General features: G+C 42.1%; 1 protein-coding gene across 2 annotated transcripts in view; it reads left to right on the forward strand.

Annotated features, from left to right (window-relative positions):
* Positions 1 to 15,140, forward strand: part of NFATC1 (nuclear factor of activated T-cells, cytoplasmic, calcineurin-dependent 1) — a 214,503-nt gene that overhangs the window by 130,898 nt on the left and 68,465 nt on the right. For both annotated transcript variants that reach the window (XM_015412488.1, XM_015412489.1), the window contains exons 7-8: positions 1,775 to 1,830; positions 4,196 to 4,328. In XM_015412488.1, the coding sequence (XP_015267974.1) occupies positions 1,775 to 1,830; positions 4,196 to 4,328 (189 nt within the window). The remainder of the gene's footprint in view (positions 1 to 1,774; positions 1,831 to 4,195; positions 4,329 to 15,140) is intronic.

Raw genomic sequence — 15,140 nt, forward strand, 5'->3', positions numbered from 1 at the left:
TAGGAGCCTTTCAAACAGGCTCTGGGGGGGAGAGCGAGAGGGAGATGTCGCCCCCCCCTTTCTGCTGGTGTGCAGATTTCATCCCTGAGAGGTCCGGGAGATGAGTCTGCTCAGCGTGTCGCCATAAACCGGAAGCTGCAGCACTGGTTCTGATCTATGCCACTGAAGTACTATCACAGGAATCCCTTCAGTGGACAGTATGCAAACCTGCCCAGTTGTATCCTCTGTGGCACTCAGACAAGATAATGATAAGAGAACATGGTGATGCCCTCTAGATGGTTACCATAAAAGATTAACATTAGGAGAATCTGAAAAAAAATCATACCAGCATCTGTACTATGTGAGTTTCTGTAGAGTACAAATAAACATCATTATATCTAACTCTGAACCAGGCCATAAAATGTGGATCAAGGATTCTATACTGTGAGGCCAGGGACAGGCAGGGGGAAGGCCCATGTGCAGAAAAATATGAAATGTAAAAGACAAATACATTGGGGGTTAGAAAAACCCTTAAATCATTGAAGCATTGTCTGCTTCTTTAAGAAAATTGTGCCCCTGAGATCTTGTGGGGCTACATTTCGAAATCTTGGTAGGTATTTGGGGGACTGCTGGATCCAAGTGCTGGTTAGTGTCAGTGTGGGTGAGGGGAAAAGAGGCAGAATTGTAAAAGGTTCCCAAGTAGGAAGGAGAAAGAGTAAAGCTGGAGAGGGGAGGAGCAGAAATGTAAGAAGGGAAAGCTGAAGACAGGGGAAGGAAACAGCAGGGTGTGACAGAGGCTGCTTGGGGAGAAACAGACAATGAAGGTGGCTAGGAGAGTAAGGAAGAGCCTGCAAACACTGCCAAGGGAGAGAGAGTGCATGAGATCCTCCCCCATAAGTTCTGCAGGTACCCCAGTTGTTTTAACCGGAAAACAACCTGTAGGGGCTGGCTGTGCACAATAATCTGCATTTTGCAATGGGGTTTCTTTTGTAAGAAGCATGTTGGTTACAGATATTTATAGTAAACCAGACAGCTTAAAATGAGTCACTGTTATCCTGGACATGAAAGTGAAAAGAGAAGAAAAAGGCCATTCACTGGTGCTTGAAGAGAGGCTTAAAAATGCAAACAGTGATGTGGCAAGAGGTTTAAAATAAGAAATATTTGCATTAATACATCCCAGCATGGTAATAAATATACAAAATGGATGACATCAGGTTTCCTACTGCAGGTGCCTTTGCTGGAATTCCAAATGCTGGGTAGGCAAAACTTGTGTGCAGCAACAGGCTGGCACCTGCAGGCCTGACAGACGTAGAAGCGGATAAGCTTGTCTAACAGATCTCTGGGCGTGGAAGTAGAACCAACAGATGGGTCTGGTCTTTACCCTGCTCAAAATTCCAGCAACGGAGCCATTCCCATTTTCCCTTCGAATGGACATTCATATTTCTTGTAAATCGCTTGAAACATTTAACAGGTTCAGCCTGGGTGACTAATTGAAAATGTGACAGGAATGAGAGCTCCTTTTTAACGTCTTATGAAGAAATTCAGTTGTAGGATAATCTTGCTCTGAATGCAGATAGTCCCACAATCAGTATCTGGCAATGTCAGTTAAAAGTCTAGCAGGTGATGAGACTTTCTCTGCCAAACAACACTGAGCTGGTTGACCAGTGGCCTAATGGCTTTGTATGTTTTTTTATGGGATGTCTGAAAATTGTCATTTACTTCCCATTTTCAAAATCTATGGAGGGATCATAAGGGAAGAGAATTAGACACGTCTTTGTATCTTCTTATATTTTAGATGGTCATCATGTGTGGGAAATGGAAGCCAAAACTGACAAAGAGCTGTGTAAGCCAGTAAGTATATCCTTCCCACCTTGGGTTCTCAGTAAAGGCCTTCATGCATGCCTGTTCATCACTCAGTTGCTGTGGTTACTTGTATGTGTGAAAAAGCTGGATTAAACATCACTACTTTCATATCATCTGACTTGTTAAACACAAATGTTTTCAATGGAAGCAGTTCCAACTTCTGCTCAGTGCATTATATTTCTCTCAACAACAGAGCTAAATTTAAAGCAGTCCACTGCTCTAAACAGAACTGGCATCAAACATTTTAAGTTCTCTTCACGTTTTGTGCTCAGGTTTGTTAATTCAGCTGTGAGGTATTTGCAGCTCAGTCCTAGGCATATTTACTCAGAAGGCAGCCTCACTAAATTAAATGGGCCTACTCCCAAGTAGGAGTGTGCGCTTGTGTGAATTGGCCCCAAGAGCCTTCACTTGAAATACGAGGCTGGGCTTTATTTAAAGACTAACGTATCCTGGAATTTCTTTTTAAACAAAGGGAGTAAACACAAAATCACAGTAAAGTATCTGTTACATTTAAATGTAACAGATATTTTACTAAGCTTTTGTGTTTATTCCCTATTTTAAAAAGAAATTCCAGGATACGTTAGTCTTTAAATAAAGCCCAGCCTCGTATTTCAAGTGAAGGCTCTTGGGGCCAATTCACACAAGCGCACACTCCTACTTGGGAGTAGGCTCATCCGTTACATTTAAATGTTATTGTTGTGCTTTTGTATTTTCAGTAAAGCTGGTCTGCATTTTTTGCCTTGTTAACAGGGCAGTAACTAGTTGTTTTTTTAACTATATCTTTCGGGGTGGGACTGGGAGAGATGGGAAATTATTATTGTGTTTCTTTTCTGTTCTATCATCCCTCCCTTGGCCCTGGTTTTCATATTCCTTAGATATCAAACACCTAAGGTCAGTGTACTGGTACATATATAAACATGTAGGTTTGACCCAGACAGTGTAGGTACTGATTGTTCTTTAATCGACATTAAAAAAAAATAGTACAAACTATAGGGGAAAATATAAGAGTACTTATACATTTCTACTTTTAATCACATGCTTTGGAAATTCACAAGCTCATTTTAAAGTACCATAACATGTGGAAAGCAAAGTCATTACTATACTTGCTCTGCTTTGGTAACATTTAAAGCCACTCTGAATCTGTGCGTCAGTGACTATTGGCAGAGTATAGCTGTAAGAAGAAGCTGATTTCGCACTAGAGCTGCCTTAATGTTGCGCCGCCGTTTGCCCCGATACTACTGCGGTTTCCCCCGCAGTTTGATGATCCTGTTTTTTGAGGATCACGAAACTGCGGAGGAAATCGGGCGAAGCCGTGGGTCAAATGCAGCCCCGCGGCTTCGGGTGTGAAATTGACCAATTTAATCGGGGCAAACGGCGATGCAACATTGAGGCAGCTCTAGTGCAAAATTAGCCAAAGCCTATGTGAAGGGAGAATGAAGCAAATCCTGGGGTCTGGCTACAACCTAGTGTCCACCTGAAATTTTTAAAATGTTGTTGTAAGCCCCTTTGAATATGTTTTATTAAACAGAGAGACATAAATATTTTACATAAAAAGTGGCAAGGAAGGAGAACGTTTCTTCTTTCTTTGGAAAGTTCCATATACATCCAAGAGATGAGAATGTTGTGCGATTGAGGTAAATACTGGAAGTGAGGGTTTGTAGGTATTGAACTTTGAAAAAGGTCCCATATCTTCATAAAGCGTGTCAGGTTGTGTGATTGAGGTAAATACTGGAAGTGAGGGTTTGTAGGTATTGAAAACAAGGACTCAAAAGCAACACCTTTTCTAAACCATAAAATGTTTCTCAGAGTATCTGGGGAGATCTCTCTATAGAAATGTTAAACTTGGGAATGCTTGATATGAAATTTTATTTTTACTTGGGTAAATTGCCGAAGAACATACATACAGCATCCATCAACAACACATATCAGAGACGAGGCATGAAAAATGTACTTTTCGTTGTTCGTTCTTTTAAAATACCTGCAAGTTGTGATTGGGAAAGGGTCTTGTAGGAACATGCTGCCAAGAAAATGTAAGGAAGGCACTGACAGGGAAACAGGGTGGGCAGAAGGAGGAGGGCTAAGCGTCTCTAGTCTCCCCTCAAATGTCTCCCATTTTTCCCAGCCCCCAAACAATCACTTGCAAGTTATCTCAGAGAGACATGGTGAAAAAAATACACAAATGTTTACTTCATGTCTCACCATTAAGTGTACAGAAAATATTTTTGCCAAGCTTTCAAGTGACTTCCTCACACTCGTGTGTGAATATGGTTACACAGAGGTCTTCTGTGTAAGTCAGTTTTCATGATGTTGATACATCTTTTTATTTTAACCATAACCATACATTTTCTTTCAGACATCATTGGTGATCGAGGTACCACCATTCCGCAATCAGAGAATTACGAGTCCCGTCCAGGTTAATTTCTATGTCTGCAATGGAAAGAGAAAGAGAAGCCAGTGCCAGCTTTTCACCTACCTTCCTGCTAATGGTAACAACATATTTCTAACTTCGAGCTGCAGAAACTAAGTATTGTGTAGATCATATGAAGGAATGGTACAAGAAGAAATAATAATAATAGTAATGATTCTGCAGTGCTCTTGGACAAGTTAGGCCTTACACAAATACTCTTACATTAAATTGTCAAACAGCCTGAAAAAGATTTTATTGGTCTTGTTCCAAATAAAAAATGTGCTGGTTCTTTGGTAAAGGTCTCTGATCACCCTTACTGTTGGTACCAAATAATAAGTAACTGGAGCATGCTTCCTTAGTTATGGAAGATATGACACATGCCGCCGCCACCACCATCCTGAAGAATTCTTTGAACAACACCAGGTTGTAAAGAACAGATATTGTTCAGTGGAACATGGAGGGAGAAAGAAGAGGAGTAATTTAAGTGGCCTTTCTGCCGTCGCACTCTTTTTCCTTGCTTAGCAGATTTTTTCAGGCTTCCTGAGGGAAAGGATGGAGGTCAGCCTTGGCATATTTGGCAACTTTGAAAAAGGTCCCATATCTTCATAAAGCATGTCAGAACAAGGTGACTCTGACTGCTGCCACATCATATATTTATAGGCACCTATATGGAGTGGAATAATGATGCACAACAGCGGTTTGCACTTTTAGCTTGCAACCACAAGTTTGCAGAATCCTCCTGGAAAAGGCAACACAAGACACGCATACTACAGATACAAGAAATTTAGAGTCCAATGGCACCTTTAAGACCAACAAAGGTTTATTCAAGGTATGAGCTTTCATGTGCACACACACTTTATCAAATACTTTCTGGAAGCTAAGACTACATTGCACAGTCCACTGTGATTCCACGGTGGCTTCATTCATATAGGAAGGCTTAATTTCAGCCTTGGGACCTGAATTCAGCTCTGCAGAATATAAAATAATAGAAGAATGAGAACATGTGCAGAGTGCTTTTCCATCTCAACACAATGCCCGCTGCTTTGCATCTGCACATTTGATATACAGGTCAGAGAGCATCAGTTTCTGGCATCTCTTTCTTAGAAGTGTGTATGGACTGGAGAAGTAGTACAAAAGCCCCCTTAAGTCTTCAGTCCTATGGACTTCCTGTTGCACATTCGTACCAGGAATATCAGGTTTCCTTGGAACTATTTTAACAAATGTATGAAAGCAAACAAAAAATAAGGAAATGGAACATGAAGGGCTCTCTTTTAAAGAGAGATAATGGGATGAAAGCAAACAAAAAATAAGGAAATGGAAGATGAAGGGCTCCTCTGATATTAACCCCAGAACCTTTACATATGTATTTTTAATGGGTGTGCAGGTGGAAGAGATAGAAGGCAACAGAATTAATTGCAGACAGCTGCATGTCACAACAGTCCTGCTATACCAGCTCAGGAGGGGGGAAAGCAGCACAAGGACTTGTTATGCCCAACGGGACATGCATGCTAGCGGCTGCTCTCTCTCTTGGGCCTAAGACATGCAGTTGGGCTGGTGTACATGTCCACGTGATTACACAGTCAGCAATTGATAATGATATGTAGCATTTATACAGTGCTTTGGAAAGTCGAAAGCAGTTTCTGTTACTTCAGCAATCTATAAAGCGTGCCAGTATTATCATCCCCATATTGCAGAAGGAGGAGGGAGGTGAAGGCTGAGACAGTAGTAAGTTGGTGGCCACTGGCAACTTAGCCACTACCATTTTACAGGCATAACAGAGTACACTTGCAAACGCTCTTTTTAAAGGGAGTGCATTATCATGCTAAATCATGATCTAGGCACGTATTCACTTCTTCACTGCTCATGCATTCCATCTTGGCTGACAAAAGCAGTCAGTGAAGATTGCTACATGCCCCCATGAGTTGGCCCTTAACAATGGTGGCACAAGCCTGTTAGTTCAGGAGTGTTGGCATGGTCAGTGGCATGGTCAATGGCAATGGTCCAGTGAGAGCATCACTGCTGAACTACTCAGTTGGCCATCCTTCTTAAAGGATAAAAGCAAGATCTTTCGAATGAACAGAGCTCACATTTTAAGAAGCCAAACAACTGCATGCAATAAATGCCTCTTTTCCCATAGGATTTCAGATGGGGAAAACATTTTGTGCTATGTTTGCGTAAAGCAAAACGTGCAGTAGTAGAAACAAAATTGCATGCTGTTTTTAACTTCATATCAGTCTAATTCAATGGGAGTCTTTGTTTTAGTCATAAATATCAAACTCCCTATACCTTTTCCAGTCCAGGGGTGTGGGCCATATTTTCATCAATCCAGGAAATCTGTATGAACCATACCATCATAAATATGGTAAATCCATATTTCAAAATAAGAAGGATATAATCCTTAAACCACCTTTCCAGAGATATTCCCACAGACGTTATTGGGACTGCTCCAGAGGAAGTGGCGCAAAGACTGCAGCCAAAACGTACTCAGGGAAGAGAGAATGTGAAAAATAACTGCAAGCATACATAGCAGTGCCCTACGAACAATGGGGTGCCTTTGTGATGATTGAACTGAACCCAAATATTTGGTGTACATATGTCTCTTTGAGGCTTGGTAATCCTGAAGGTAAAAAGAAAAAGTTGTTAACGGATTTAGGTGGCACATTTCTAGCAATCAGCTGGCACTCTGCTGAGAGCTGGTATACAATCTGTCTGGGCCTACAGGGAAAGAAAACGCTCATGTCTCAGCCATGGGACCATTGGTTGGTTGCGGACAAACCTCAAATTGCCAACCTCATCTGTGCATCTGGAAAACACAAATAGTGAAATTCCTAACAAACATTGTCCGTCGGGACACACACACGCAGAGAACAATGTCTGTGTTTTAGAGAACACATTTATAAATGCACAGAAAACTACTTTAGGAGCATTTTTGTAGCATAGCAGTTCCTATCTGTCACAGCTTATCCTTCTCATCCTCCAGAGAGGTCACTATAGCATAAATGGTTCTCCCCTCCTTTACGGGATCTCACAGCAACCATGTGAGGATAAATTAGATTCAGAGAGAGACCCTAAGGCCACCCAGTGACCTTCATGGATGGTCAAGCATTTGTTTTTCATTTGTCTGCTGATTTGAGTTTTATTGCAGCTTTGCATTGTTGCTGTTTAGCATACTGTTCGCCCTTTTCCCTTTTCTGTGAGGCAGAGAGCAGGGAGGAGAGTTCCTTCCTCATTTTTTGTTATACAGACAATTCCCTCACGTTCTTACCCTGTAACTCCATGATCTAGGCCAGGGCTAGGCAACCTCCAGCATACAGGCACAGAAGCATCCCAGCCAAGTCTGCTCTGCACTCAAGGCTGCATCTCTATCCAAGGGACTGAGGTGAGCCCCTGAGGTACTGGTGGCAGCTCTGGGGCTCAACTTGCTCCCAGTATATCTGGTCAAGTACAGTCCTTGACTCTCCCCTCCCCGCTTTTGCCAACCCACCAAAATCTTCACAGATAGGCATTGTGGGTTTTGGTCATTAGGACCAAAAGGTTTTCCTGCCCTTTATCTAGGTTGTTTCCTGAGTGCCAACAAAAGGGCCTGATGATCTGAGTCTGACAGTCTTTTGCTCACATTGTTATGGCAACTGTGAGTTAAGTCGAGCTGTGCGGCAGAACATGGCTGATTCTCTCCCCCCACCACTTTGCTGTGCCACTTGTAATATAGACTATAACTGCTAGGCCTTATTTTGTAGACTTGGACAAAGGTCTATATGCAATGGGGAGATAAAGGCCTCAGCAGCAAACACTTTCAAAATTGTCCAGTAATTGGAGCTCCCATAGCTCTGTGTTGGCCTCATGAACAGAGAGGCTCCCTCTAGGGTGCATTCTGACTGTGTGTTGGGTGGCAGATAGGTATATAGAACCCTGACTAGCCAGCTACCATGGGCTCAGCCTAGTTAAGAAGGGGGTTGGGCTGGGCTGGAAAAGGGAGTTACGTGGCTATGGAACCATACACTGGAACAGCAAAGTTACACTCTGGATGCTTGATGCTGCCCCCACCACTGCCCCTAATCACTGTGATAAGAATAATACAATAGGGTTGCCAGGTCCCCTTGCCGTCATGGTGGGGGGATTTGGGGGGCCTCCCAAGAGTGGGTGGGACATCACAAACAATGTCCCCGACATAGGGCTGCCAAGTGGGGGCAGGTGGTGGGTAAAGCCCCGCTTTGGAGGCCTGATTTCCACCGCCGCGGAATCGGGCCCCGGGGGGAACCCCACCCCGGCATGCGCGTCACCAGGAAGTGACGTGGGCATGCTGGGCACGCTGGGGGAGAGGCCACGGTCATACAAGGGAAAACTCTATGTTTTTCCCTTGTATGGCCGTGGCCCCGCCCCCAGCGTGCCTGGCGTCCTCCCGTCACTTCCGGGTGACGTGCGTGCGCACGCACAGGACGCCAGCCGGGAGCCCCCGGCTCCTGGCAAAGATACACTTGGCAACCCTAGCCCAACATGTGCGACACTCCAGTTTTGGGGCAAAACTCTATGGGTTGTTTTTTTTTGCTTCAAAACCATATAGTTTGCCCCAAAACCAGAGTGTCGCAGTGCAGTGTCCCTGGCGCAATGACATCACCTGGAAGCGATGTTATCGCATTGGGGATGTCACGCAATGATGCCCCTGTTTGGGGCTGGGTTTCCCCCACCAGCCAGGTGGCCAGTGGCAGATCAAAGCCCCCCAAAACAGTGGACCTGGGGGCTGGTAACCCTATAATACAATAACCTCAATAAAGGGGTTAGACAGGCCTGTCTTTGGGCCCCTTTTTCATGCAACCTATATATGAATGATATTTTGACTTCCTTTAATGAGTTTTGTCATCCACCCCATCTGGCCAATTACAGTATTCCATTAATGCTTTACACTGATGACACTGCTCTGCTCTCTCGGACAAGAGTTGGTCTGCAGAGATCATTAAAAATTTTCTCAGAATGTTGTATTAAAGAAGGCATGAAAATAAACTACCAGAAAACTAAAGTAGTTGTTTTCTCCAAAAAAGGAATCCTTCAGTGTTCAGATGGACCCTGAATGGGGAAGAAATTCAGCAAGTGAAGGAGTTTTCATATTTGGGAATCCTTTTCACATCTAACCTAAAATGGGGGCCTCATTGGTCACTGATAAGGAGAAAAGCAAAAACCTGTACCAACACATATTAAACTTTTTTTTTTTAATGGAGGTGGGAACTATATTCCGTGTTCTGTTCAGGTCTTTAACCTAAAAGTCATTCCTATTATCCTTTATGGAGTAGCCATAAGGATTGTCTTAGTAAATGAAAACATTAACCATCTTCTTTTATATTTTCTGAGAAAATTATTAAATATCCCTCGCTGTGTGGCTAGTGTGGCTCTCCATTCAGAACTAGGCCAATCTTCCCTTGAGGCAAGGGCTTGGTTACAAGTGTTTAGACTGTTCATCAAGTCATACTTGAGCAGCAAGGGCTACCTGGCACTCCTGAAAGAAGACTCTTATAGGTTAATGTGGTTTAAGACTGTCTTTGAGAAACTGTTGGCTCTTGATGTTAACCTGGATGTTATCCAGGCCCTGGGCTTTCATGCAGCATTTGCTTTGGTGGTAAGAAATCATGTAAAATCAAATCAATCACTGAAGCTCTGCCTTTAGAGCATGCGGCACCTGTTCATCCCAATGTTTTGGTATTCCACCTCCAAAATTTCTTCCCTCCTCTGTTCCTATGACGTGTGGTTACCTTTTTACTTTCTGACAGGGATCCAAAAAGAGCTCTACCACTTGCAAAATGTTTTTATTCCTTTTGTCTGTTGGGTGATAAGTGATAAACATCAACTACCCACTGCTCAAAACCAATATATCATAGAGCTTTTATTGGATAAAAGGAAAGGAATGATACAAGTAGTTTTAAGTCGTTTACTCTGTAGTGTTTCACCAATGTGAGACCAAATTTGGTTCCTAAAATTCATAGTACTTCCAATAACTAACATCTGTTTTAAAACTTCAGTTTAAGGATGGGTGAAATTGCTCTGTGTTAAAAAACAACAACCATATGCCAGTTATAAAAGTGACAGCTAGAACATTGCCAGATATGTTTTTCCAGATAACAGTTCTACTTTTTCATTTGCTTGTAATGTCCACTGGCAGTTTTTATTCAGTGCTAGGGACCTAGCTCTCCTTTTTGATACTCTGCTCTTCGGCTGGTACAACTCAACTCACTAATTCCCTATCAGTGCCACTGAGAACTATATGGTTTTAAAATTTCAGCACAGGAAATAAATCTAATTGACCTGAGACCCAGAAAGTTTCTAATAATGTTCTATTGAGTAAATAAAGATAGCAATATTAGACCTGGGGGGGAAAATCACTCCTAATAGTCAAGCTTTCAAGAAGGCTGCCAATATGACAGGGGCAACTTGGCTGCAATCCACAAATGACTTAGGTTTTTTCCTCCCTCATGGTCCTTTTCCCCCCATATAAAAGTAGCCTTGACTGTCCTTGGACATACCCACTTCCCATGTTCTGGTATCTTAGAAAAGTGCTTCCACGCTTCTGGAACTTCTGCTAGCTGTATTTGTGAACTGCCAAGTACATGCTAACTATTTCTCCAAGTGTATATATGTCAGAGCCCAGGCTGTTCACACAGATACAAAAAAAACCCCTGTGCACAAAAGGCCAGTTTATATGTTAAAAGTGGAATAATGACACGTAGCATTTCATAACACCATTGAAGGGCTAATTCTTACAGCTGCTCTACATAGCGGGGACTACATTTATTTATATATTTATACTTCACTTTTCTCCCCAAATGGGACCCAGTGCCGCTTGCAACAGTTCACCCTCTCCTACATTTTATCCTCACAACAACTTGAAAGGTAGGTTAGGCTGAGACAGAGAGATTGGCCCAGGGTCACCCAGATAGCTTCCATGGCAGAGTGGGGATTCAAACCTAGGCCTCCCAGATTCTATTCTGATACTATAACCACTACAGTAGGCTGGATCTCAGACCTTTTGTATTAACATAGTAGAAATGGGACTGAAGTAGGGAGCTGAAACCAAGAGATACTGATGTGCCTGAGGCTGCTCAACAACTGGTGACTTCAGCTCATGTTGGCAACCATCACCCTTCACAAGCTGGGGTGCCTTCACACAGGCTAAATAATGCCATTTCAGTCCAGTTCAGTGACTGTTTACAAGTGGATTTTGCCATTTCACACAGTAAAATCCAGTTGCAAAGTGGATTGAAAGTGTGTGAAAGCGCCCTACCAGGTCTTAGGATATGTATGGATACAGCACATACAGATATTCCTACCATGAAGTGATGCGGTTTCGGACAGGCCCAGTTCATAATGGGTACATTGCTGAAGTATCCCAAGACTGCTTTAGATGAGGTAGTTGCAGTTAGGGTTGCCACGTCCTACCTGGCAGCCAGTGGGGGGAAAGGGTTGCCATGTCCTACCTGGCAGCCAGTGGGGGGGACCTTGGTCCTTTCCAGGATCTTCTGCTATGTGTTCAAAGCACGCATGTGGTGTGATGATGTCACCTGGAAGTGATGTCATCACATCGCCGATGTCAAGGGGTGATGCTCCAGTTTTTGGGCAAAACTCTAGGTTTGTGGCGGATTTTACCATAGAGTTTTGTCCAAAAACTAGTGTGATGTTGGCAACGTGATGTCATCACATCACCTTTCGGGCCAGTTGGGGGCAGGATTTCACCCCGCTAGCCAGCGGTGGGGAAGCATCCCACAAAAGTGGGGGTTCCCCCTTCCCCGGCAGGGGTCTGGCAACCCTAGTTGCAGTACAAATGATCTAAGTTCATACAGAAATTTCCACACCTTTAGAATATGGAGTAAACAATCTTAAATGAGAAATGCTTTCAACAGAGTTATATCCATCTCATTTTACAACATTCTAGATCACTTCAGGTGTATTGCCCAGCAGTACCCCATGTGAAGTATCTAAGCACTGCAGAATGAAAGTTATAGTGATTCTAGGTGTGTTTCTGAAAATAGTGGCCAACTTTGTCAGCATTGGGCTCTACTTCCTGTTCTGTGTCTATAATTACCTTTTGACCAATGTTCCCTCTAAGCTGTGGAGTCCTGTAAGCAAAAATTCTACTTTGTGAGCTACTGGCATTAAAGTTGTGAGCGAGTGATTTGGCTGCCACATAAATTAGTTTGCTCTGGAGCCTTCCTTCCTGAGCTAAGACAAAAATGTGTGAGCCGGAGGCTAAAAAACTGTGAGCTAGCTCACACTAACTCAGCTTAGAGGGAACACTGCTCTTGACTGTTTGCAGCAATAGTTTTCTAGTGATGACATTTAAGAGTTACCCTACTCTTTTGCATTCTCTCTCCCACGCTTTCTTTACTAAAATGCGATGCCCAGTCTAACACAGTTGAAAGTAATAAAAAGAGATGCAGCCTGCTATGGCTCTCTTTATTGCAACACAGATCTTTGGTTTTACTGCCAGTCTCTTGACATGTTTCAGCTTTAAACTTTCATGCTAAGTTGAGCAAACTCTTTAACCTTGCTGCGTCTGCAGAACAATTTGTTGGATTGCATGAGGAGGAAAATGGCCCAAGTATTATTTTTATAAAGGGGTCATAAAAGACACAAGGATGTCTAATGTAATCATTTTAAATGTTGTAGAAGATACCTGCTCTAGGATAATTTTGCAAGGTAAAGGGGATATTAGTTGCTTTATACTGAAGACTGGTCTCTGTTCCAGTGTTTTGCCAGCCATAAAACTGTTCAAGACCGACCTTGCTGAGTCCATTAGGAAAGCTGTCTCTGTCTCTGATGGGGAGAATTGCCCTAATTAAGATGAACATATTGCCAAGGGTGTTGTTCTTAGCTCAAAGTATCCCAGTATTAAAAAAGATGAATTTCTTCGAAGGATTAAATAAAGTCACGAGACAATTTATCTGGCAACACAAAAAGGCCAGAATAAAATAGAAGACAATGCAAGATAGAAAGGAGAGAGGAGGGTTAAATATGCCTAACTGGTATCTGTATTACCAAGCGGCTGCCATAGTCTGGATTAAAGAGTGGGTCACCCTGGACAGCAGAGGCTATTATCACTGGAGGATCACGATTTGAACATGGGGTGGCACGCATACACATGGTACAGTAAGGATAAAATGCATACAAATTTTAGGAGACACTGGTTAAGAGACGCATTAAATAAAGTATGGAATAAGATCAAAGAAAAAATTTATAGGAAAATACCAAGGTGGGTTTCTCCCCTGGAAGCGTATATTAAACCAGCTTTAATGACAACTAACAAGAAATTAACATACTAGACGCTGTTAAATAGAGAAAATAAATTAATAATAGAAGAGAAGCTGCTAAGAGACAATATACTTTCTTGGTGGGAGAGGATAATGGTGCAAGATAGGTATAATAAGGATATAGTTAGAGGCTTCGAGGATAAAACTAATGAGTTAGATAAAGTTTGGTTGTCCTCTAATGATAAACTGATACAAAAAATGTATAATTTTTTACTGGCAGATTTTGAGAAGGACAATGAAGTGAAAGGAGTAATGGTTAAATGGGAAAAAGATATAGGGAAGAAGATAGAGTTAGATATGTGGACTAAGACGTGGGAATCAGTCAAATATATGAGAGCCACAGCTTACAAAGAAAATGTGTATAAAATGTTTCATCGATGGCATTGGTCGCCAGAAAAAATAGCTAAATGTTACTCGGGCTATTCTACGCAATGTTGGAAATGTAAGACCAATACAGGGTCTTTTTACCACATGTGGTGGTCCTGTAATAAAACTCAGGGTTTTTGGGAAATGGTGCGGAAACTAATTCAAGAAATAATGGAGAAGAACTTAGTGTTAGAACCAGAAATATACTTATTAAATATGTTACCTAAGGAGTATAGTCAGCAGGACAGATATATACTGGTTTATATAATAACCGCCGCACGGCTATTACTGGCCCAAAAGTGGAAATCAGATATGATACTGACGAGGGAAGAATTAGTGGTGAAAGTGCTAGATTTAGCACAAATAGACAATCTAAGCTTGATGTTGGAAAATAAAAATAAAAACGTATTTAATAAAAGATGGGTATATTAATGGATGAAGAGGTTAGATGTATGAGACTCTACAGTATATGTTAACAATGTTATGGAATGCTAATCATGTAAAAACTAAGATAATATATGTTAACAACGTCTATGGAATGTAAACTATGTTAAAATCCATTAAAATATTTATATTAAAAAAAAAAGGAAAGCTGTAACTGGTCCAAAAAGACTGCAGTTTTTTGATAGGCAAAGTGAAGTAAAGCAGTGGAATGCCATAGAGACAGTGCCATTTCAAGGTATTTCATCACACCAAACAAGGTACGATTCTACTGCCTCCTGTTTAGCTCCTAATCAGCTCACGCCCTATTGTAGACCAGCTTGCTTGATAACTGGAACCATGCAGTTTAGTCAACAGCTAAGTACATGTTCAAAAGTGCAAAACTTTATTCAAATTGATATTCAAGCTCAACTACCAAGGTAGAAAACACTAGGGGCCTTATGAGAGTGTTTATCAACAATTAACGCCCTCTTAGTTCCTTACACATTCGAGAAATAAGCTCTAGAGGACAGAATGTCAGCAGCTTTGACTCAGCTTCCCTTTCATTCCAGAGTGAATGCTCACAACAAAATACAGTTGGTATCGAATCCAAGACGGGATGAGCTCTGAGTACCATTGGGAAGCAATGAATTTCATTTGGAAGTTAGTTGTGCGAATCGTTCAACACACTGGAACATTTACACGTTGGTTGTTGTTGGAACTAGCATAGCCTTCGGCAAGTCGCTATTATCTCGACTTTTTCTGGGGTAATACTGTTGGCCTACTTAAAGGGTCTGCTCTAAGGATTATTGATC

Source organism: Gekko japonicus, unplaced genomic scaffold (genome assembly GCF_001447785.1).
Source record: "Gekko japonicus isolate JY-2015 unplaced genomic scaffold, Gekko_japonicus_V1.1 scaffold54, whole genome shotgun sequence".
Classification (NCBI taxonomy): domain Eukaryota; kingdom Metazoa; phylum Chordata; class Lepidosauria; order Squamata; family Gekkonidae; genus Gekko; species Gekko japonicus.